The 24,478-nt window shown below is 40.2% G+C and overlaps 1 protein-coding gene across 1 annotated transcript in view; it reads left to right on the forward strand.

Moving 5' to 3' along the window:
- MAP3K5 (mitogen-activated protein kinase kinase kinase 5) overlaps positions 1-24,478 on the forward strand; it is a 196,219-nt gene that overhangs the window by 142,625 nt on the left and 29,116 nt on the right. The window contains exons 15-21 of the mRNA XM_008574575.1: positions 1,871-2,004; positions 8,067-8,194; positions 8,621-8,757; positions 9,734-9,839; positions 15,717-15,874; positions 18,450-18,627; positions 19,295-19,315. Of these exons, the coding sequence (XP_008572797.1) occupies positions 1,871-2,004; positions 8,067-8,194; positions 8,621-8,757; positions 9,734-9,839; positions 15,717-15,874; positions 18,450-18,627; positions 19,295-19,315 (862 nt within the window). The remainder of the gene's footprint in view (positions 1-1,870; positions 2,005-8,066; positions 8,195-8,620; positions 8,758-9,733; positions 9,840-15,716; positions 15,875-18,449; positions 18,628-19,294; positions 19,316-24,478) is intronic.

Below are 24,478 nucleotides of genomic sequence, written 5' to 3' on the forward strand. Positions count from 1 at the left end.
CACACACACACACACACACACACACACACACACACCGGTGTGGGGGGGAAGAAGATATAACAACTACAATTTTTTTTGAAGTTGTTACAACAAGCAAACGGAAAGGACATTCCTGGGTGGGATGGGGGAGAGGGAGGAGGGAGGGAGGTTTCAGTGATGGGCCATAATAATCAACCACATTGTATATTGACAAAATAAAAATTTAAAGGAAAAAAAATAAAAATAAAAATAAAACATATAACTGGGAAAATAATTTTCTTTGTGACCTAATATGTGGTCAATTATAATATATTTTTATATAGGCATAAAGGGAATTAATATCTGGGTGCAAAGTTCTCTCTGTATATGTTATATCAAAATTGTTAATTGTGTCATTAGGATCTCTATTTTAAATTTGTCTGCTAGATATATCCATGTCTAAAAGTTTTACAGAAAGAGAAACACCTCGTGTCCTCACTTACAAGTGGGAATTAAAAAATAAACAAATAAATTAAGAAAGATACAACAATCACAATATTTCATTGAACTTTCAAAAGGAGAGAACAGAACTTAGGCAACGACAGGTGAGAAAGGCAGATGGGGAGAGGGAGTTAGTGAGAAATTGGTAAAGGGCCACACACAAAAAAAATGTTTATATTGTGTAATGTTGAACATACTTATTATCTTAATTTGAGCATCACATAATGCACACAGGTATCGATATTCAATGCTGAACTCCTCAGATATGTACAATCAATTGTTACAATTAAAAAAAATTACCATGATTTAAGTTGAAAAACAATAAAAGAGTTTCATTAAAACCTATTGTGGTTTATATTTGTCTGTTTTTCTTTGTAATTTTGTCAGCTCTGCTATATTTCAAGGCTGTGTTTTTAATGAGCATAAAAATCCATGACCATTGTCATCTTTGTGGATTACTCATCAGTATCAATGTTAAATGTGCTGGCATATAAATGTTAGAAATCAAAAAATTTTTAATGGCCAAATTGAACCTTCTGTGAGTTGAATCTATGTATAGGCTGCCAGTTTTATACTCCAGCAAAATGTAGACAACAAGAAGAGCTTGCTTTTACGTTCTCTTCTGCTGGCCTGTAGTTTCACACTGGGTTTCTACAGGGACACGGCTATATCATCTGACGGCCCTAAATCCTGTAGTTCCAGTTCAAGACAAAGGATATGCCTTTCTGGATGATGCCTCCAGGTCCAAGGAGGCTCTACCAGATGCTTTCTGTACCCCTTTCACTTTGATCCAGTTTTCCATATTTGGCTGACACATGACAATTTGGGGTTTAGGGCTGTAGATATTTCCTTTTCACATCAGAGATCTAATTTTTCCTCTATTTTTTGTTTTTTTAATGTTTTGGGGTCTTGGGGAACTGGAGGTAAAGTAAAAATAGTCCTTAGTTTATTATTGTCAAGTAGTAAGACCTCAAAATTTTCTTCTTACCCAAAGCCTTTCAGTGATTTTATTCTCCTGGCAGCATGTGAAATGCTTTAACAGTACCAATACCTGAATAACAAAAGGAAGATTAATTAGATGTGATAGATATTGATAGGTGGTGATGCCATTTGTACACATCTCCAGAAAAGAATCCAAGTGCGCTTTTGGAGAAGCACTTTTACCGATTTAACTATGTAGTCCCCACTGTATTCATAACAGTTGTCAAAAACACGAACACACTATCTGCTTTCTGTTGAGAAGGTCTATTTTTCCAGTTCTTGAAGCTACTTCTTAGAACTTTATCTTATGATTTCTCTTGTGAAAGCCATTTGACAAAACAGGGGAGAATGCTCGTGGAAAAAAAGTGATGCTTGAAATGTAGAATGCAACTAATGTTTCAGTCTTCTCTCCTTGATTTTTCTTCTGCAGTATGACTATGAATATGATGAGAATGGTGACAGAGTCGTTTTAGGAAAAGGCACGTACGGGATAGTCTACGCAGGTCGAGATTTGAGCAACCAAGTAAGAATTGCTATCAAGGAAATCCCAGAGCGAGACAGCAGGTACAGTAATTATGACTAATAAAAGCTGTTTTCTCAAGTACTTTGGGTTGTTGATAATACTTTAGAAAGTACTTAGTGATATTCTAATGAATGAAACTTTGTCCGAAAACTCCATTGTGTTAATTAGTTCCCCGTGGGGTTTAGTTGCGTTTAGTGATACAAGTGCAAGACTCTAGTGGGGAAGGACAGGACTTTCGAAGACTAGAAAAGAGAACAGCCCTGCATGTGTTGAGCTCGGTTATGTTGGATAACGGTGGGTTTGTTACTTTCTATGGGTAGATGGGGAATAAGCACTATCAGAAATAGCTTGAACCAGAACTTTCAGTTTCCAGTCCAGCATGTAAGGAGCTTGGAAATCATCGTTCCATCCTAACAAGTGGAAAACTGAACAAACCGAGAAATCAGTGGCTTTTCTTGGATCTACAGGTGAAGTGAGATCACATGGCAGGTGGCTGTCCCTAAAATTGGACAGACAGGTGAATACAGAGAGTCATAGCTTATTGGAGCAAAAATCCACAAGCAGAAGCTTCCAGGGGAACCAGCTGGGGTAGAAAACCTGAACTGTAACTGGAAAACTGCTGGAGGCTCAGTGTGGACAAATCTGAGAGTTGAAAACTCCAGGGGGGCCCAGTCATGGCAGTGGTAGGGGGTACGCTTTTGTGAGTTTTACCTTGTGGAGCTCTACCAGGTTCTCCATGTCCTCACAGTGAATATCAGAGAAAAAAAATCCGCTTGTGATTCTGGCACAGAGAGGAAAAAAGGAACCATTTTGAAATATTCCAGAGCATTCTGTTCTTCCTAACGAGGCCTGCCCGCAGGAGAAAATATTTCACCAGAGCCTAACCAACCTAGAGGAGGGGAAATGCCAAACTGCAGCCCACTCTATGCTATCCTGTTCTACCTACAGGGGACAAAACTCATAAGCACTTGTGAAGTTCAATACTGGGGACACAAGCCCACTGAAACACTGAGACCTAATCATAGCACTATAGAACTCTTCTCTCTGCCCCCAATTTACAACTACATTACTAAAGGCCTCTTGATGGCAGTTCCTTTTACCCAGTACATCATGTCTGCCTTTCAGCAAAAAATTACAAGGCATACTAAAAGGCAAAAAAGCACAGTCTGAAGAAACTTAGCAAGTATCAGAACCAGAGTCAGATATGGCAGAGATGTTGGAGTTATCAGACCAGGAATTTAAAACAACTATGATTAATATGCTAAGGGATCTCATGGAAAAAGTAGACAACAGGCAGGAACAGATGGTAAAGTAAGTTCAGACATGGAAATTCTAACAAAGAATTAAAAAGAAAGCTAGCAATCAAAAACACTGTAACAGAAGTGAGGAATGTCTTTGATGGCCACATTAGTAGACTGGACACAGCTGAGTGAGAAATCTCTGAACCTGAGGGTATGTTAATAGAAACTTCCAAAACTGAAAACCAAAGTGAAAAAAAACTGAAAAAAAAAAGAAACAGATTAATCAAGAACTGTGGGACAACTACAAAAGGTATAACATATGCTTCATGGGAATACCAGAAGGAAAAGAGTGAAAGGAACAGGTGAAATGTTGAAGAAATGGTTTGAACCATACATAGTGGGGCCTTGTGAAAAATGGAATAGTTTTTAGGAACAAAGTTGTCAGGGACTGAACAGCCCTGGTAACAGGATTATCTGTTGCTGCCTGCTGTAGTGCTATTTTATGGTTTGTTTGTCCAGCTACTAATTCTCTTCTCAGCCTCATGATTTCTGTGGCATCTTGTCTTTTCTTATGTCTTTTCTCTGTAAGATAGTGCTGCTACAATCAACTATGTACATTTTCTATGTGTTGTGTATTCAAAGTCTGAAAGAGGGAGGATTGGATTACTTACTTTACAATTATTACTCTTATTTGGCTAAGCTTTAATGCTGGGCCATTATTATTATTATTAATTATTATTGTTGTTGTCGTTGTTGTTGTTGTTGTTGTTGGCCAGCCGGCACAGAGATTGAACCCTGGACCTTGGTGTTATCAGCTCCATGCTCTAACCAACTCAGCTAACCAGCCAGCCCACCATGGGCTTATTTTGTCTCCCCTTGAGCACTACAGGCAGGACAAAGAAAAAGGAAAACAAAGCTTCCTAGGAATGTCTAGCATACTTTCAACTCTGTTTCACTGACCAATAGTGCCCATCCCTACCGAAAAGGAAGACTAGGAACTCTATAGCATTGGTTTCTCCAGATGAAATCATACAAAAAGGAAAAAACAAATAGTAGGTAGACAAACAGCTGTTGCTGTGTGCCACATGGACTGTCTCAATTTTCTATTTCTTGTGGTATTGTTCCAGAGTTTTCATTTGGTTAGTTCATGAGACATGCTTATGAATTCTTATGAAACAGTGATATAAATGATTCATTAAAAACCTAGAGTGATGTGTATAAAGTTGTCACATTAAAATTTTTGTTAAATATTCCTAAAGGTTCTTAAGTAATATATACATACACAGAATAGACTTAGGAACAATGTGAAATATAAAGGGGTCATCACTATCAAATTCCTGCAGCCAAATTCACTAATTTGTAGCCACATCCCCTCTCTTCCCCCTTCCCGATGGATTTAAGTGGGCACATGAAGAAACCCACTTTTTTTTGTTTTTTTGGAGGTGCCAGGGTCTTTTATACAAACAGCTCTCACAGGAACTAATAGAGCAAGAACTCACTCATTAATCCCCCCTCCCCCAGGGAGAGCATTAATCCATTCATGAGGGATCCACCTTCATGACTCAATCAGTTTCCAACACTGCCACTTTGGGGATCAAATTTCCACATGAGTTCTGGGAGGACAAAACATCCAAACTCTATCATTCCACCCCTGGCCTCCCAAAACTCATGTCCCTCTCACATACAAAATACAATCATTCCATATCCCAACAGTCCCAAAAGACTTAGCTTTCTCCAGCACCAACTTAAAATTCCAAAGTCCAAAGTCTCATCTGAGGCCAAATGCAAAACTCCTTCCTGCTGTGAACTGGCCTCTGAATGGAGAAAACCACTTTTAAAATTTACCTTGTACCTCAAGTTAATTCAAATATCACTGTATATACACACAGCAAACAGACACCAATAAAATATTTTCAGCTCGTGTTCTGTAGCAATCCTATTGGTATATGTGGGTTGTTTGAAAACATTTGCATGACAAACCATTATCTTGAACAACTAGTGCAGGACATCTTTTTAACTATATAAAGAGATTACAGAGAAGTCTATCTTATGGTTATTAAGAAGATACAGCAAACAATGCTATTTCTATCTATGTGCCCTGGAGACATTTGGATGTTCCATTGAAAAAAAAAGCATTTACAAAGGATTTTTTTTTTTTTTTTTTTTTTTTTTTCCTTTTTTGTCTTTTTTACTTACCGGTAACGGGATCCCAACCCTCCGTGTTGCGCCCGCACCTCGCTCAGCCAGTGAGCGGGAACCGGTCTCCACATGGGATCCGAACCCTCGGCGGGAGCGCCACCGTGCTCCCAAGCAGCGCACTTTCCAGTGCGCCACTGGGCCGGCCCGACAAAGGATTATTTCTAAGGTAGTTGTGATGGGTGTGAATAATACATGATCCAGGGCACACTAAACTACCACCTTTAAAGAAGGACCACAGCAACAGAAACAGTGTCTTCTGTATTTCCTTCACACCCTAAAAACACTTTGTTAGTGAATCAGAGTGTTGAAAGAGAGAGGTGGTGGGTTTAATTACACTCATAATCTATCCCCAACTAATTGTTAATCTCAAGTTGGCTTTCTCTAACATTCCACACATCCCTAAACTATTTATTTCTGTCAGTTATTCTCTACCCAGCCGTATATTAGAGTCAGCTGGGGAGCTTTTAAAAATGCTGATGCTCAAGCTTCACCTTCAAAAATTCTGGGTCATCCTGGACACCGATATTTTGTAAGACGCCTTCCAAGAGATACAATACAAATGTCTAGTCGAGGTTGGGAACCACTGGTCTAAATGGTTATCAGTGGTGATTTGACTCAGAGAGGGTGGTCTGGAGATATGTATGTATTAATCATTTTTTTAAAGCTAACTGTATGTAAGTATCTCGGATTATCTATACCATTTTTTCTTTCCAATGTTAGAGCTAATTGAGAAGAAATATGATTTTCTTGTAATACCCATAGACAAGCATAGTTTATTGTCCTGAACAAATTACAATTCCATCCTTATTTAGGGCTTAGCACTTACACTTAGTGAAAATTGCTGGGTGTTTGAAATATTTCCCATATTGTAGGACAGTACTTATCTTTAGCTAAGTTAGACTCTGACTGGTATTGCAAATTTTGAGCTATCCTTGGCTCAAGTAATGAGGTGGGGATATCTGCTTTTTCAGGATCTTACATTTAAGCATTCATGGTTTGATTTTCAATAGAAGATCAGGAGGTGGGAACCCTTTGATTCATAATAAACTGAGGTGCTTGTTATCTCAGTTATAAACTGAGATAATTTGATTATCTTGATCTCCTAAATCTATAGAATAATCACAGTATTTGCCACTAATACATTTCAAGAGCAATCATGAACTAGTGTCAAAGTACTTTTAACCCTCATGGAAGAAATAACTTGTAAAAGTCTTCACAGTTGAAAATCATTACCTAGGTACCTTATTTGATAACATTATATATTGGTATTTCTTCAAATCAGGAGAGTAATGAGCCAAATTCCCAAACAGGCAAGTTTCCTAAAAAAAAAAACCCAGGAGATTCACAGCAACCAATCTAAAGGGGCCCAGTCAACTTGAGCCAACATGATAAGGAAATTCCCTCTGCTTTAACCCATACAAGGAAAGTAACCTGATGTTAACCAATTGCTTTTTGCACTATGCTGTTTCCTTGTTCCTGCTCAAGCTACCTTACAAAAACCAGCTGTTCTGCCATGTTGAACAGAGCTACGGTCTATTTTGACTGGATGCTGCCTAGTTCATGAATCACTAATAAAAGCCAGTTAGATCTGTAAAACTCAATTTGTTGAAATTTTGTTCTTTGAAAAGCTATGTAATGGGCCACAATAATCAACCACATTGTATATCGACAAAATTAAATTAAATTTAATTTAAAAAAATAAAGAAAAGCTATGTAATAATTACATTAGCACTACATCGAATGCAGAATAATTAAGAGTCTACAAGCTTTACAGTACTTCTAATAATCATCAAAAGTGTTCTGTTGCAGAAATATAAAATACTTTTATAATTTGAAATGGCAACATATACTGAGTACATGATTTTGAAATCTGGTTTAAAGCTGGTCTTTCAATGTGGAGGCTTGGTTAGGATTCAGTAAAACTCATGATATAATGGAATTGGTGGACATAGTAAGGTGTGGATTTTGAGACAAGGGGCTCAAAGAGACTAGAGATTCAAATGGTTTTATGTTTTGGGGTTTTTTTGCAGCTGGCTGGTATGGGGATCCAAACCTGTGACCTTGGTGTTACCAGCACCACGCTCTCCCAATTGAGCTAACCAGCCAGCCTGGTTTTATGTTTTCTATTGAAAAGGTGATGGACCTTTCAGGAAGTTCTGGAATGAACATTAAAGTTATTTGCAATTTTTGTCTTCCTGGCCAAGAGTCTCCGGGAATAGTGAAGTTATATTGATGAGGCCAGTGGAATAGAAAGTCATGTTAATATGGACAGTAAGCTGTGGGAATGATTTCAATTCTCCTGGGCTCAAATCTTAGCTCTGTCACTTGCTAGCTTTGTGATATTAGGCAAGTTAGTCATCCTTCTGTAAAATCAATTTCCTCATCTGTAAAATGGGCATTATAACAGTACTTTTTCATTGAGTTGTTGAGAAGTGAGTTAATATATACTAAGGGCTTAGAACAGCACCTGACACATTTTTACGCAGATCCTATCACAGCTTCAACCTCACAAGATTTACCTTAGAAGAAATAAAGGACTTAGAAGTGATTTTGATTTTTTATATTGGCATATATTTAGCTGAAATTTTCAGTTTGTATTGCTTAAATCTATGCACTCGAGTCTGGCTACATAATTAGCTCATTGACATTTGCATGTCTTTTAGATACTCTCAGCCCCTACATGAAGAAATAGCATTGCATAAGCACCTGAAACACAAAAATATTGTCCAGTATCTGGGCTCTTTCAGTGAGAATGGTTTCATTAAAATCTTTATGGAGCAAGTCCCGGGAGGTAAGAGATATTTTTCTTTCTTTAAAAAGTATAAATTTATAGGGTCTTGAAGAGGAGTAAAATTGAATGGGACTAACAGAACACAGGTCCTAATTTGTATAAATTGAAAGAAAAATTAACAAATGACATTACCTTGCAGTTTGTTAGGAAACAATAAATAAATATTGGAATGATTTTAATATCAATCATTATGAGTTGGATTAAAGTTAGCAATTGATTGGCTTTTTACTTGCACCATATTTGATAATGAGCATCTCCAGAGTAGGGATATTTTCATATTCGTGTTTGAGTCCAAGTATCTAGTGCAGTTCCTGGGCCACAGTAAAGAACCAATGAATTTTGGCTGAAATTAATGTTACACTATTAATATGCTTTAAAGAGCTCATTTGTATAAGAGTTGATCCACTCTTTCTCCCTACTTTACAGGAAGTCTTTCTGCTCTCCTTCGTTCCAAATGGGGTCCATTAAAAGATAATGAACAAACAATTGGCTTTTATACAAAGCAAATACTGGAAGGATTAAAATACCTCCATGACAATCAGATAGTTCACCGGGACATAAAGGTAAGGTGCACCAGAGTGCATTTTCATGAGTTCCTTTCTGAGGAATTGTTTTATTTGCCGTATTGTGTCATGAGTATTAGTTTAAATGGTATATAAGTAAATCTTAGAAACAGCAGACATTTAAGAATCAGTTATTTATATTCATGTCTTATCTTTTCTGCTCAAGGAATCAACTCCTTAACTATGTTTGGCAAACGAGATTGTGTTTTCTGTGTGTGTGTGTGTGGGTAGGGGAGAGGGGTGGGGTGTAACAGTGTAAAGTTAAACAGGATGTGGTACCTGCTCCTGAGGAGCTTTCAGGCTGATTGATCTTTGTATTCTTGCCCATAGTTGCTACTCAATAAGTATTTATTGAATCACGGATGAATGGTTAGAAGAAAAAAAATAAAATCTCCTTTTCTCACAAGTGTCACATACTCATGGATTGAACTAAAATTATAACTTACAGATTTTCTAAGATAACAAACTAATAACTTTAGATTCTCTTTAAAAAGAGAAAATTTAGAACTAGTGAATTTTCGACAAATGCTAGACTATTGAATGTAAGTTAATATTACTACCCTAAAATCAAGCCAAATGGTCGTTTATCTGTGATGTCCTTACATATTCTTGGAAAAGACATAAAGCAACATAGAAAACAAAGTAAAGTGCCTGGGAAGTTACAAAAATCATAATTTAATTTATCATGCGTGTATCATGCACAGACAGCTGGTACTATCTCTAAACTGTGGCAAGCTCTAACTAATTAGGAACCATGTTTGACATTGTGACCTGAGTAGCAGACTGTGAACAACTGATAATACGTAAACAAAAAATGTGTCAAGAATCCCTTATTGAGATAAACTATGAATGAAGAATACAGAGTTAGTGTTCTTATTTGCTCTAAGAACACTTTTTTTGGTTGGACTTAACAAGTAAACAACAAACAGTATCCGAAAAGAGATAACATTTTTGATTAAAATCCTCTGTTCTCTAGGGTGACAATGTGTTGATTAACACCTACAGTGGTGTTCTCAAGATCTCTGATTTCGGGACATCAAAGAGGCTTGCTGGCATAAATCCATGTACTGAAACTTTTACTGGTATGTTTTTGCAACGATGATACAGATCTTATGTAATTAAAGAAGTAATTGCTGAGTTTGAGCATCATGTGAGAGGTAAATTTAGTTGGTGTTCTCACACACTTTAATGTTGGCGCCTTTCGTTGCTCGCTGAAAAATGTTACGTAGAATTTGATCTGGCCCTTTTCTCTTCTTGTGTGAGTATCTTTATGACTTGCTCAGTCTCCTGCTTCATGCCACTGAAGATTTCTTTTAATTCTCAATTTGTTATTTGTTTTTCTTTTCATGTTGTTACTTCTCTCCTGCTTGGCCTCCAACCACTATAACCCTGGCAAGATTATTTTTTTAAAAACATTTCCTTAGTCCTACCTCTCTGTGACTCTTACTCCTGCCCTAATTACGTCCCATGTGGACTCTGAATTCTCTCTTTCCTTGTCTGTTTACTCCCTGTGGTTTCTTCCTCTCCTTCACAGTATAAATAACCATAGGATTTCAATTCAGAAAGAGGAAGTGACTCACCAGCTCAGGAGAGAGCTGGCGAGAGAGCTTTCCTGAGAAATCAGGCAGTGCAGTGACTGGGCTGCCTCTAGTGCAGTCTTGGGAGCGTGCAGACAAAGTGATTTCCAGAAAGGTATCAGTAGCCAAGAGGAAACTGAGGCTCAAGAGATTAATGACTGCTCAGCAGTTCTAAGGAGGGTAGATGGGACTTCAAGGCTGGTTTCGGTTCCAAGTTCTTATCACTCCATTATGCTGGTGTTCATGGAGTCTTATGTTCTTTTTATTATTATTAGAGAGAAATTTAGAAGAAAAAAAAGATAATGAACAATCTTTGGTGTGATATAAAGCAAGATGAATTCAGTGAAGCAGGTGGGAGTCCTTCCACTTTGTAGATGAGGAAGTTGGGAGAGAAGGGACATCACTGCTGGAAGTCACAACAGTTTGTTCTGATAAAACTCAGATTTTAAATTTACCCTGTGCTCTCTGCTTTCCCCTTCTTTCTCCGGTTCATCTTCCTGTCCACCTTCCTGCAGTATCTGTTCTGGTAGCCTGGGTGGTGGGAAGGAAGAGAGAGAAATTCCTTAAGTTTCCTCAGAACAGTCGGTCGGCAGCAACTCTGGCCCAGGTCCCACCCTCAAGGCAATGGGAATTTCAGGGCACAGAATTAAACGCATTTAGAATGTATTTTTTGAATAAGTTCCAGCCTATTAGTAACTTGCAATGTCCTTACGTTTCTTTCCTCATACTCTTGACTTGGCAAGAGATGTTTCAGATGCTGCCAAGACTCAGTAACTTCTGAGAGGAAAAAAATCCCTACTTTCACACACTTTTTTGAGCAGCATGTTAATTTAATATCTTCTATTAATCTTGAAAACATTTTTTTTCTTTGTAAAACCCCAAAAGAGTTGGAGGAAAGCAGTCCTCACAGGGCCCTTTCGGCCTTTGCTTGTCCCTCTCCCACTGGCCTCCCTGAGAGTGACATGTGTGACCTGTGTGCTCAGATGTGTCTCCAGCGCTGATCCTGAGGGCCGGGGTGTGCGGACCTTGAGCCCCTCCAACCCACAGGCCCCACAGCCCAAAGTTGGAGCTCCCCAAGTCGCAGAGGCTTAGCCAGCCTCTGATGCGCTGAGTGGAAAGACGCTGATCTGTTTTACCTCTTGGTGATCTTGGTGAGGGGGAGGCAGCCGTGACCATCATTTATGGAGTGCTTACTGTATACCTGGCTCTGCGCTAAGTGCTTTACATACATTATTTCACTGAAATTCATACATCAACCCTAATCATTAGATATCATTATCCCATTTAGGGTGAGAAAATTAAGGTTCAAAGAGGTTAAATAACTTGCCCAAGGTCACAGAGCTAGTTAGTAATAAAGCTGAGATTCAAACTAGACTTAACAGGCCAAATGGAATTAATTATCTTCTCCCAAACCTGTTCCACCACACTCTTCTGTGTCGGTTGATGGCTGCTTCACACTAAGAGTGATCCAGGTGCCTCTCTTTCCCACACGCCAACCCAATCCTTCAGGGAAGCCTGTTGGCTCTGCCTTCAAAGTGACGTGCTGTCACCACCTCCACTGCTACCACCCTCGTTTCTCGCCTGTGTTACTTTAAGACTCCCAAATGCTTCCACTTTTGCCCCCTCCTGTCTATCCTCAACATGGCAGCCAGAGTCATCCTTTTACAACATAAGTCAAGCCCTGTCACTCAGAGCCCTCCATGGCTTTCTAGTCTTTCAGAGTAAACAAATGCCAAAGTCCTGACAATGGTGGACAAGGCTCTGATCTGATTTGGAGCTTGTTGCTTTTTAGACCTCATTTCCCACTCTTCTCCCAATGCTCACTCAGTGCCGTTTCCTTCATGACACCAGGCAAGGTCCTGCCACAGGGCCTTTGCACATGCAGTAACACTCTTCTCCCAGCTATCTGTGTGGCTAACTCCGTCACCTCCTTCAAGTCTTCACTCAAATATCACCTCCTCAGTGAGACTCCCACAAACACCTTGTATACAATGGCAGCCTCCCTGGGCAGTCCTGATCCCCTTCCCCCTTCTCTCTCTCTCTCTCTCTCTCTCTCTCTCTCTCTCTCTCTCTCTCTCTCTCTCTTTGTAATAACACATCACTTTCTAGCATACTATATAATTTACTTATTTATTATGCCGATAGCGTATTTTCTGTCTTCCACTACAAAAATGTAAGTTCCACCAGCCCAGGGATTTCTGTCCTTTTACTCCACTGCTATATTCCAAGTGCCTGGAACAGTGCCTGGCCCGTAGTAGGCCCTCAATATAGATTGGTGGAATGAATGAATGAATGAAGTGTGGCATCAAAGTTTAAGCTGTTGACCACTAAGCTATACTATGTTCCCAGGTAGTTGCAGTGACAAAGAAATTCTAAAATAGACATTTTATAGAAATTTTTTAAAAAAAACTTTGGAATGTAGATAATACAAGGGTAGGTACTTCAAAAAGTTGTGGAAAAATATGAGGGTGCTTCAAAAAGTTCATGGAAAGACTCATATTGTCTTTCAATTCTATTTTTTCATGAACTTTTTGAAGTATTTGTAGAATTAAAAGATAATACAGATTGCTCCATGAACTTTTTGAAGACCCCTCATATGAGGTATGGGTTTTCGAGTTAATAGTCTCACTTGTTTTCCTTAGGCTAATGTTGAGACTGGCCCAAATCATCATTATCCAGCTCTGTAAATCTCTTAATATAAAGTATTATGTGTCATGTTTTATATAATGTATTGTGTAAAGAGGAGCAGATATGAACACATAACTAAACCTGCTTTTGGGGGACTCTTGCTCAATAGGTGATAATTAAACACAATTGGCAGATAAGCTCTTTGAAATATTATCTGATGAATAAAAATATTGCATAATTTGTTGTTGACCTTACTTGAATTGCCCAATTAATTAATTTATTTATTTAGGCAACTGGCCAGTGTGAGGATCTGAACCCTTGACCTTAGTGTTACAACACTGTGCTCTAACCAACTGAGCCAATCAACCAGCTCTTGAATTGTCCAATTTATAAAATTCACTGTATTTTTGATCAGTTGTAATTTCAACTCAGATATTAGTACAACTTAAATATTCTCTCATTAATTCTATTCTAGACCCAGAGATAACAGAATGTGGTGGTAGGCTTTGTAGAAACAGAAAAGTGTGCTCCTTTCCTCACCCAACATAAGGGTCATGGCCCACACTCCTATAACAAAAGACAGGTTCACAAAAGAAGAGCACAACAAAGTTATTTAATCAAAGTTTTATGTGATATGGGAGCCTTCAGAAATGAAGACTCAAAGACCCAGGGAAAACTGTTCATTTTTATGCTTAGGTTCAGTGAAGAACAGATAGTCATGTAGAAGTGTGATTGTACAAAAGAGTCATGGGCTGAGGCAGGGAACCCAGTAAGTCCTGCCTGGTCAGATTCTTCCTGGCCTCTCCGTGCAGCATTTCTTCTGCTGGATATAGAGGAAGGCCCCTCTGGAACAAAAGTCTTATGATCTACTCTCAGGCAAGGTAGGTCAGAGAATTTCTTTATGGCCAGATCCTACATATAAAGGCAGGGGAAGGTTAGAGTAACATTTCTAGGTTTTATGGCTGTCTTGGGGATGAGGGGTTCTAATTTCTGTGACCTGCCTTGGGAAAGAGGAATTGTGGTTTCTAAGACTTGCTTTGAGGAAGAAAGAGGGGCAGGAGACAGGAGGTCAGGAGAAGGTCAGAGAGAGACTTTGCTTCTGAAGCTGCTTCTGAGAGCTTCCAATCTCCTTTAGTTCAAAGTACTGAGCATGCCAAGGTGCCATACTTTGGGGTATTGTTTTCTGAATCCCAACAGCTTCAACACATAATTTCTAAAAGACCACTTGATTTATTTAAAGCATAAAAAATTATCACATGGGTGAAAGCTACAAATGGAGAAAAATCATAACAATTTTGTATTACTGGTAGGTGAGTCTTTGCGGAGCTTGTTTCCCTTTCCTTGGCCAGGTGAAAGGCTTTCCTCCAATAGTTTTTCAGATTTATGCTGAGAGCAGACATGTGCAGTTGTATGTGAACATGAACATGAACTATTGCCACACAATTTGAGGTCTGGAGGATAAACATGGCAATATGACAATACTTGACAAAAATAATATACTTTTATTTATTTTTATGATCAATAGTCAGTTTCAAACCTATAAGAGTAGGTTTCATAGGAACAGTTTGGACGAATTTTACATAACAGTTTTCACCTATAAATCATGCATGAGGCATTTATAAAAGTTGTCATCTGTATTTATCAAAATTTCTGTCACTTTGGTTATGAATCAGAAAGTACTGAAGTAGCTCTTTTGGCAGATACCTCAGGATTTAAAGTAATTCTACGTGGCATCTTGGATGGGTACCTGTTTGCTGATTATATCATTTATATGAGTATTTCAGAAGCAGGGGATATGGCGATAATATGTTCCTATTTATGTTCCTGTCCCATTGCTGAACTTTGGAAAACCATTCTAGGGGGTATTAGATGTCCAAGTCCAACTTCTCATTTGGGCCAATGAGGTAATCGCAGTTGTGTTTACTTGGGATGTACCAGGCCAGAACTGGCGTCGAGGACTCTTGACCACCCATTTAATGTTCTTTCCCTCATGCCATGCTCTTCAACTCTCTGATTTCATGCAGCCTTTTGAATCTCCTCTCTTTTTCATTTTATTCTTATTCTCTTTATCTGATGATTTGTCTGTATTGAAGGCTCATGACCTGTCTTTGATCTGTTAAACCTCTTATTCCAGGGACCACAGACACACAGCAGGAGTCATGTAGATTTGATTTGTAGAACAGTATACACCAGAAATTATTTACATTATTTTTCACAATGGCTTTCAGAATTTTTATGCTGTCATGATTAAAACATCAGAATGAAAATAGAAGAACTAAGCATTCAATTCAGGAGTCAAGAAATACATATCTAAGGAAATGGATGAATGAACTTGATTTTTTCTTAGAAAGTATTAGAAGTAGACATAATAGCAGTCTTCGTGTATTTGAAGAACTGAATGCAAAAAAAAAAGTATGTCGATGTATTCTCTGTTGTTCTGAAAATACTAATTGTTATAAGTTTCTAAGCAGTCCCAAAGAAATGATGCCTCAATTATACTATACTATCTAGGGAATGAGAAGAAACCTATTTACAACCAGACAATATTGGTGAACTATTTCTATGTCATTGATAAAACGTATTATAAAAACTGCTGTTTTCACTTTTATTAACAGCAGAGAAAACTGGAACTCAAAAAAGATGAAAGGACCTGAATCATGTTTTTAAAGTTGTCTTCTTTATGTAGAAAAGCTGAACCTGTCATTAAATATGTGTTCTCTTTTTAACGTGGAAATGTGTTCTGATTATTTCCAGGTACCCTTCAGTATATGGCACCAGAAATAATAGATAAAGGACCAAGGGGCTACGGAAAAGCAGCAGACATTTGGTCTTTGGGCTGCACCATCATTGAAATGGCCACAGGAAAACCACCATTTTATGAACTAGGAGAACCACAAGCAGCTATGTTCAAGGTCGCATTTCGTTATCTTAAAAAGAGATGGATAAAGCTTTTCATAGCTACTGGATGTTCTGTGTGTGTATCTGTCATATTTTTTTAGGCCTCAGTAAGCAGGTGCTGAGAACACATCAGAGTGCAAGGTTCACTCTTCTCAGAGTCAGTGTCTGTGCCCCACACAGTGGCTGTCTCTCTGCTTTAGTTTTCTCAGCTGTAAAGTGAGATTCAATGTATCTTCCTCTGACCACCTTATAAGAACACAATATAAATAATGCACCACTACATGGAAGATGATTTAAGCTCTTTGGGAAACAGTCTACAAATTTTCCATGGAGGGAAATATAAGAACATTTGTTATCCATTTAGGAATTAAAAAGTCAATATTTTCCTTTAACTTCTGTAATACTTTGGAGGCTCCATTAAAAAGGGGCATAATTATGGCCAGCCCGGTGGCACACTGGATAGTGCGCCGCTTGGGAAGCGCGGCGGCACTCCCGCCCGAGGGTTCGGATCCCACATACGGACCGGTTCCCACTCACTGGCTGAGTGAGGCGCGGGGGCAGCACCGAGGGTTGCGGTCCCGTTGCCGGTCCCCGGTCCGGTACGGGGGCAACACTGAGGGTTGCAATCCGTTGCCGGACACGGAAAAAGACAAAAAGACAAAAAAAAGGGGGGGGGGGCATAATTATCATTTAAGTAAATCAGTCTTATTCTCATATATCTACTCTCCCAGCCTGTTAATTCGCCCCTCAGTAACTGCTGTGGGAGGGAGAAACAGCCCTCCCTCCCCAAGTATAGAATATAGAAATAAGCCCGAGAGAGCCCAGGGCCACAGTTTTAGGATCTGGGGACTGGGCATGGCAATGGCCTGCCTCTGGGTCCCCGCAGGCTTCCACATGCCAGACTGCCAGGCCAATGGGAAGTTTACAGTGGAAACCTGTTTCCCAAGAACCCTGCCACTGGTCATGTTTCTAGCACTTACTCCATTTGTGTGTGGCATCCCATGAGGGACCACATGTTATATACCTTCTGCTTTGTACAAAGCCAGACTTACTTTAAGCTTGAAGATGATCTCATAGGATACTGCTAATATGAAAATGAGTAGAGTAACCAACCCTGAAAGAGCAATGAGAGGTGCCTTTCTTGACATGAATGGATGTCTTTCTGTTCTTGGCCAGTCTTTCACGTTTTTACATGTGATTAGGACTTCCCTCTGAAATGCAGCTTTATTATCCATCAGAGGGAAAGTGATACTTCCTTAGAGAGATGAGATAACGAGGCTCTGGCACTGATTTACATTGTTTGAATCCAGGCTCCAACACAATAAAGATATTTGAGACTTTGGGCAAATTACTTAACCTCCTTGTACCTCAGTTTCCTCATCTATAAAATGGGTATGTATCTCACAGGAATTTTTTGAGAAGTGTATGAGATAATATGTGCAAAGCACTTAGAACAGTGTCTGACACATAGTAAAGGCTATATAATTCTTATGAATAATTACACATTATTATTTAAATTACAATAAATTTATGTAAGCTATATAATAAAAAGGATTTACTTAGAAAATTTTCTCTGTACATGAAAACAACATTAAATTTTTTTTTAGAATAACAGCAATGAGAAGTAAATTCTAATTGTTAAAAAAAATACTGTTTGTTTAATCTTAAAGTACTTTTGAAATATCTCTTTTAATGGAGGTGATTTGAGACAGGGAAAACATTCACAAGTCATGTAATAAAAGAAAGAATATAGGCTTTAATCCAAACGAAACAAATCAAGGTTTAAATCTCAGATCTACCTTTTCATATCCACGTAAACTTGTTCCTTCTGAACCTCATTTTCCTCAGTGTAATGGGGATAATATGAGTACTTCAAAAAGTTCATGGAAAAATAGAATTAAAAGACGATACAAATCTTTCCATGAATTTTTTGAAATACTGAAAATATTACATGGAAAATTCCAGAAATAAACAATTTATGTTTTAAAATGATTGCTGTTCTGAGTAGTGTGATGAAATCCTATGCCATCCCGCTCTATCCTGCCTAGGACGTAAATCATCCTTGTGTTCAGCATCCACACACTATAGATGCCACCCACCCATTAGTCACTTAGTAGCCATCTTGGTCATCAGATCAACTGTCCTGCATCATAGTGCTCATATTCAAGTGACCCTTATTTTCCTTCATGATGGCCCCGAAGTGCAAGATGCTGGCAATTCAGATATGCCAATGAGAAGCTGTAAAGTGCTTCCTTTAAGTGAAAAGGTGAAAGTTCTCAACTTAATAAGGAAAGAAAAAAAATCGAATGAGGTTGCTAAGATCTACAATAAGAATGAATCTTCTATCCATGAAACTAAGAAGGAAAAAGAAATTTGTGCATGGTGTATATATATATATATATATGTATATAGGATTCAGTATTATTTGTGGTTCCAGGCAGTCCCTGGGGGGTCTTAGAACACATCCCCTGTGGATAACAGGGGGACTACTGTATATGATAAAGGATCTTGTTGCACTAGGGGAACCTGGAGGTCGGTGATGAGATGGTCATTCAGAAGGCACACTGTGCTTTTTATATTTTTGTCTAGGTGGGAATGTTTAAAGTCCACCCTGAAATCCCAGAGTCCATGTCCGCAGAGGCCAAGGCATTTATACTGAAATGTTTTGAGCCAGACCCTGACAAGAGAGCCGGAGCTAACGACTTGCTTGTTGATGAGTTCTTAAAAGTTTCAAGCAAGAAGAAAAAGACACAGTCTAAGCTTTCAGGTATGTGGTTGTGTTGAAGAGGATGCGGGTCAGAGTCATGAAATCCTAAGCTTTTAGGCTGGAAGAATTTTCCAAAACTAAACGAATCTGTTTACAGATATCATTAGAAATTGGTAAAAATATTAGCATAGTGTTCGGTTCCAGTATCAGGGAGCTGTGTTACCATCAATTTCACAAATGCTGGGACCTTTTACGTAGTAGTCTTCCATCACATAGCCTTTTAAAGATGAATGTAGCCTTTTAGACATGAAACCCTAAATCACCGCTAATGAGCTACAGGGTTATTACAAAGCTGTTAAACTCCCAAGCCACCTAGGGAATATGTTCTTTTCATTTTAGGCAATAGAAAATACCTGTTGCTTCTTAAAGGATATCTTTTTGGGTAATTACCAAAAGAAAAAAGAGAATTTCAGCAGCTATAAATAAACAGTAGTGTAAAAATATAACTGTCTTTTTTGCAATAATTTCCATAACTCATTTCAGAAAGAAAAAACAAATAAATGATCCATTGATTCTTGGCAGTTTTGGTGTTTATATTGGATGAGAATGGGCAGATTGAATGTTTGGAAAGGATATGGATCCTATGTTAAGCATTCACTTCTGTTTATTTCTGAGTTTAACAACAAACCCGACGTGTGCTTATGTTGCTGTTTGTTTCCTCCCACAGCTCTCTCAGCTGGATCAAATGGTGAGTGTTTTTACCTTTGCCCGTGAGCTCTAGCCTTCCTATCAAACAGCCTCCTCCTCTGCCCTTGCTGACATGGTGGCTTCTGGGTATGAAGGATGTGAGCAGCTGCACATGGCTGGGCTCATTTCTTCGGGCACCCCTTGCCTCTCCTCTTTCATGAGGGGGGCTTAAACTGTTCCTCCCAAAATGCAAGACGGTGACTGCATTTGTGAAATCTTCAATGTGAGTGAAGTTCATGCTTTCTTATCTAGGAGCCAGTAGGCCACCTGATGGATTTCTTGTGGAAAACTTCAATGCCAGATACCTTTCTCTGTCATCTTTGGGGTTATACGTTCTATTTTCAATTGGTCAGGAGTTGTTGTGTTTTTGTTTTTTAAAGTTGGCTTTTGCAGATCATTACTAGGAAGGTAGATTTGTTCTAGGAAGAGCAACTAAAGCATTTCAAAGAATAATAAACAAACATGGCTTTGGCTTTTCCTGAGTTGGATGAGTGGTCAATGAAAGAGTGCAGAGGGCATGATGTTTGTTGCACATGGGTTCCATGGGCAAGGGGCAAGTTTCTGCAGATTCCTTAGATGCCTCAAAGCCAGTCAGCCCAGAATAGAGGCCCTTTGATTGGGGTTTTGTGAACACAGCCTCTCCAGTTTTTCTTCTTCCATTCTGGGAGTTATAGAAAGCTCTGAGAAGAGGTGAGACCCACCCCCCGCCTTTCTCCACAGGCAGCCTAGGCTCTGGAAGGCAGCCTTGCATTTTTATAAGGCAGGCCCTGCAACGCTCCTCAGCCTCCTGACCAGCCTACTCCTGGTATCATCAAATGGGCACTGACTGAAATTACACAGAAGTTGGTTCTGATCCCACTGAACTACTTTCTAGATATGTGACATGCAGCAGTTGTTTCATCTGTCATTCTGTGCTGGTAGCAACACCTACTCCACAGATTTGGTTCAGAGAATAAAATAATAGCCTAAAAGAACCTTGGAGCTGTGCCCAGAAGCTCAATTCATGATTGTTTTATCTCTTCCACATGACTTGGTTTTGGTTCCCAGGAAACAAATTCCCATCGCATACTCATTTGCCTTCTGTGCTCTCAACTATACACACTTGGCAAGAGAGAGAGAGAGAAAGAATGATCATGTAAGACAGCAGTTCCACCCAGAGGTCTTCCTAGCGAGCATGTGCCTTAGAGTGAGTGTGAGGCGGGAGGTGAACCTGTGGACCTCAGTTAGCCGTGCTTCCCACGTGCCCCACACCCTCCGGGCTCAGGGTAATGCAACAGTGATTAGGACTCTGCTCTTAGAGTTTAACCCACTTAAGGTATTACACAGTTAGAATTAAGAGGGTTGATGTTGGGGTCAGAGCTGAGTTCACTTGTTGACTGGGTGACCTTGAAAATGACTTACTCTGCCACCTCATCTGTTCGGTGAGCTCAATTATCCCACCTGCTCATGGGGTTGTTGTGGAGTAAATGAGGTCACATCTGTAAGATGCTCAGCCCAGAAAGCCCTTCACAAGGTGGTCATTATTGCTCTTATTGCTGGCCTCCTCTTCTTGCTCTTGCCACCCATCCAGAATTATGGACCACAGCCCAAAGGTCCCCTCCCGTGTCCCTACAAGCCCTCCTGATTCTCCTCCCTCAGCACGTCCCCCAGGCCTCTTGCATTCTTTGGGCCTTTATACCTTACACTGACCCATCCCTCCATGGTCTGCCCCCCCTTACCTGAGACATGGACTCAGGCCTGAACAGAATGGGCAGCCCTCAACTCCCCGCATGATTAAACTGCTCAGACTGTCAGCTAAAAGGCTAGTTGTGCTCATGAGCCCTTTCCTCTCCTCAGTAGGAAAGTGAGACCGATGTGCTAACCTAATTGGGAGCTAAAATCCCATTTATTGTTCTCAGGTGTTACAGAGAACTTCACACCTGCTATCAATTAGAACAGTGAACTATGACCTTGTCTTACTCTCCTGGATGAGTACAAGCTACAGGCCTCTTCCTTCCCTGGGCATTCCTTCCCCAGCCATATACCTGTGTCTGTCCAGGGTACAGGACACTGCCGTCCGTGTGAGGGGCCTCCACCTGCAATAACTGTGCTCACCTTCCCCTCCAGAGGGGAGTGGAGGGTGGTGAGGAAGGGCCCTCGCTCCCTTCACAGAAAGACGTGACTTGGCTGGTCCCGACTGCTTGCCCATTGCCACACACAGACCCAGAGATTGAAGTAATTCACTTCTAATACTTCTTGTGCACTTACTGTGTGCACAGGTCATGTGCTATGCCCTGAATGTACAAGTATGAGGATGATGAACACAGAGTTCCTGACTTTAAGGACCTGTTGCTCTCAAAGGGGAGACACACAAGGAAAAAAATCAGCTACACCATAGCATAACTCAGTCTGTACAGAAGGAGTCTCAAAGTGGGAGAGAGTGATAGAGTCAGTCTGAAAGTGTGGTTTCAAGGAAGACTTTCCAGTGGGGTGGCACCTGATGAATAAAGGGGAACCTGAGTCTAACAGGTGGATGGGGAGTGGGGAACCAGGTGAGGTTAATGCCAGCATGCGTGAAGCCCCACTCGCCAGGTGTTAAGGGAGCCACAGAGGCTCAGCCCTGCTGGTGCTTAAAGTACAAGGAGGAGCAATGAAGCCAGAAGTGGGAGAAGGGTCAGGTCCCAAAAGGCTCCTAAGGAAATGCTGAGGAATTAGCAAAGTAGGGTGGGGAGCCAGGGACAGATTTCATTCTGGACTAGTGTTATAGCCTGGCACTGGTCTATAATCTTGCAATAACAGAAATGTCCTATATCTGCACTGTCTGATACATTAGCCACTAGTCATATGTGTCTATCGCATACTTGAAATATGGCTAGCATGGTTGAAGTACCGAATTTTTATTTTTATTTGATTTAAATGTTAATGTAAATAACCATATGAGGCTAGTAGCTACCATACTGGACATCGAAGCTACTGATGGATCATTCTAATAGCTGTGTGAAGGATGGTTTACTTAATAACGTTCATTCAATAACATTTTTATACCTCTACTATGCACTTAGCAGTAGGAATATAGGAACCAGGCACTAGGAATATAGAAGTGACTCAGGCCCAGATCTTGCCTACCTGGATCACTTGGGATGCTTGTTAAAAATTAAGATGCCCAGTCCTTCTCAGAATCTGGGGGTGCCACATGGAATTCTGTAATTTTAGGTAAACCCAGATGACTTTTATACTTACTAAAGTGTGAGAACCATTATTTGAAGTTTGGACAACTGGAGACTGGAGGCAGGATGACCAGTTAGGAGTCTTTGTGTTGGGGCAAGGTTTTGTCCCTGGGTTGTCCTGGAGAAGGTCCCTGGTGCTCATGAATACCTAATTAGGATTTGAGACTGCCCTCATAGTGATGGAAGAATTTTAGAAAATTCCTACTTTCCCACAACAGGATCATGCCAATTCCTTGAAGTTTGAGCCATGTCCCTCCCCTAGATGGGAGCTCCTAGCAATCTGGGATCTGTAGATTGGCCAGTCACACCTTCCCCACCCCAGCCTACTCTTGGTCTCTTGGTAAAGCCATCTCTTAGGGAATTTTGGATGCACAACTCTTCCCATCAGCTTCTGAAATGGTGCAATGAGAATCACCTCTCTGGAGACACACTTTTGACATGTCCTCAGAGAGGTTCACCCAGACACTTAGATTGTTCACAGCCAGCCCTGTGGCAGAGGGCTTCTTAATAGTTGGCAAGACATCAGCAGTAAGGCTGCCAGTCCTGGAAATCCTGCCAGGCTCCTCTCTTGCAGCCTCAGGCCCCGGTCACTCAGGTGTATGAGCTGATATCAAGGGACTTGTGACCTCTGATACCCAGAAACTGTCAACATGCTCCTCTGGAAATAATTATAGTTGAGCTTCTTCCCGTTTGCAATGACAGCTACCGTGGAAGGTCACTATGCTTTCTCATTTGCCTGGAAATCTTTATAACCTGAGAAGCTAGAACCCTCAGGAGTGGATTTGATCATATTTCCACCACAAATGCATAAAGCTACCTGCCTCAGCACCCCTTTCTCCTTCTTCCCACCCCTTACAATAGAGAAAGTATCCATTTTCCTACGGAAAGCCAAACCTCTAGCTTCCACCTCTCCAGATAAGTCCTATATACATGTGCTCTTGTGTCTTCTGTCATAAACCGATCTTTCCCCTGACCCTTATATATTGCCTCATTGGCTAACACCCAATATTTTTTGCTCCCCATCACAGCTCCAGGTCTTGAAGTTCAGTGTCTCCAGATCTTCTCCACCTCTTCATTCTCACCAATCGTTTCTACCCTTCCGTTGATCACTGAGCCTGCTCTGGCCAAGGTCACTAATGAGATCCATTTAGCCAAATCCAACAAGGACTTTTCTCAATTCACTCAAATGCTCAGTGGCTTTCAGCCCAGATGGCCATTCCCTCTTGCCTTAGGCCTCTCCTGCATAGGCTTCCGCGACACCCTGTTTTCCTCCAACCTCATGGCTGCTCCTTGTCACTCTCCTTCCTTCCCTTTCCCTCTAAATATTGGTGTTCTTAAGGGCTGGGACCAATGCCTTCTTCTTATCTTTCCCTAAATTTTGTCGTCCTCTGCTTTATTTATTTTTTGTGGCTGGCCAGTATGGGGATCAGAACCTGTGACCTTGCTGTTGTAAGGCTGCGCTCTAACCAACTGAGCTAACCGGCCAGCTCTGTCATCCTTTGCTTTAAACAGCATCTCTAGGCCGTGGGCTACTAAGGTTATATCTCTAACCCAGTCTTCTTTTCTGGGCTCCAGACTCATATCTAGTTGCTTTCATTTCTCAGACTGAGCTGTCAACATCCCTTCCCCACTAAAAAGAACTTTCTCTTCAGCCTGTATTCTTTCTCATTTGAGTGTATAAGTAGTACGTGCATCTGTTTATTTTCTTAAACCAGAAACTTTGGGGTCTTTTTTTAATTCTATTTTTTACACCCTTCACTTCAGTCCATCAGCAAGTCCTGTTGGCTACCCAATGAATAGTAGATGATTAGTAACTATGTGTTGGGTGAATATAGAAGGGGAATCAATCTAAAACAAGGTTTATTAATTTAAAATCAGGTTGAGGAGGGAATCAGGGCTGTGTACACAGGGCATGCAGATTGAACATCTGTAAGTCTGTTTATTTCCTAGATGAGCCA

Source organism: Galeopterus variegatus, unplaced genomic scaffold, assembly GCF_000696425.1.
Source record: "Galeopterus variegatus unplaced genomic scaffold, G_variegatus-3.0.2 Scaffold4, whole genome shotgun sequence".
Classification (NCBI taxonomy): Eukaryota; Metazoa; Chordata; class Mammalia; order Dermoptera; family Cynocephalidae; genus Galeopterus; species Galeopterus variegatus.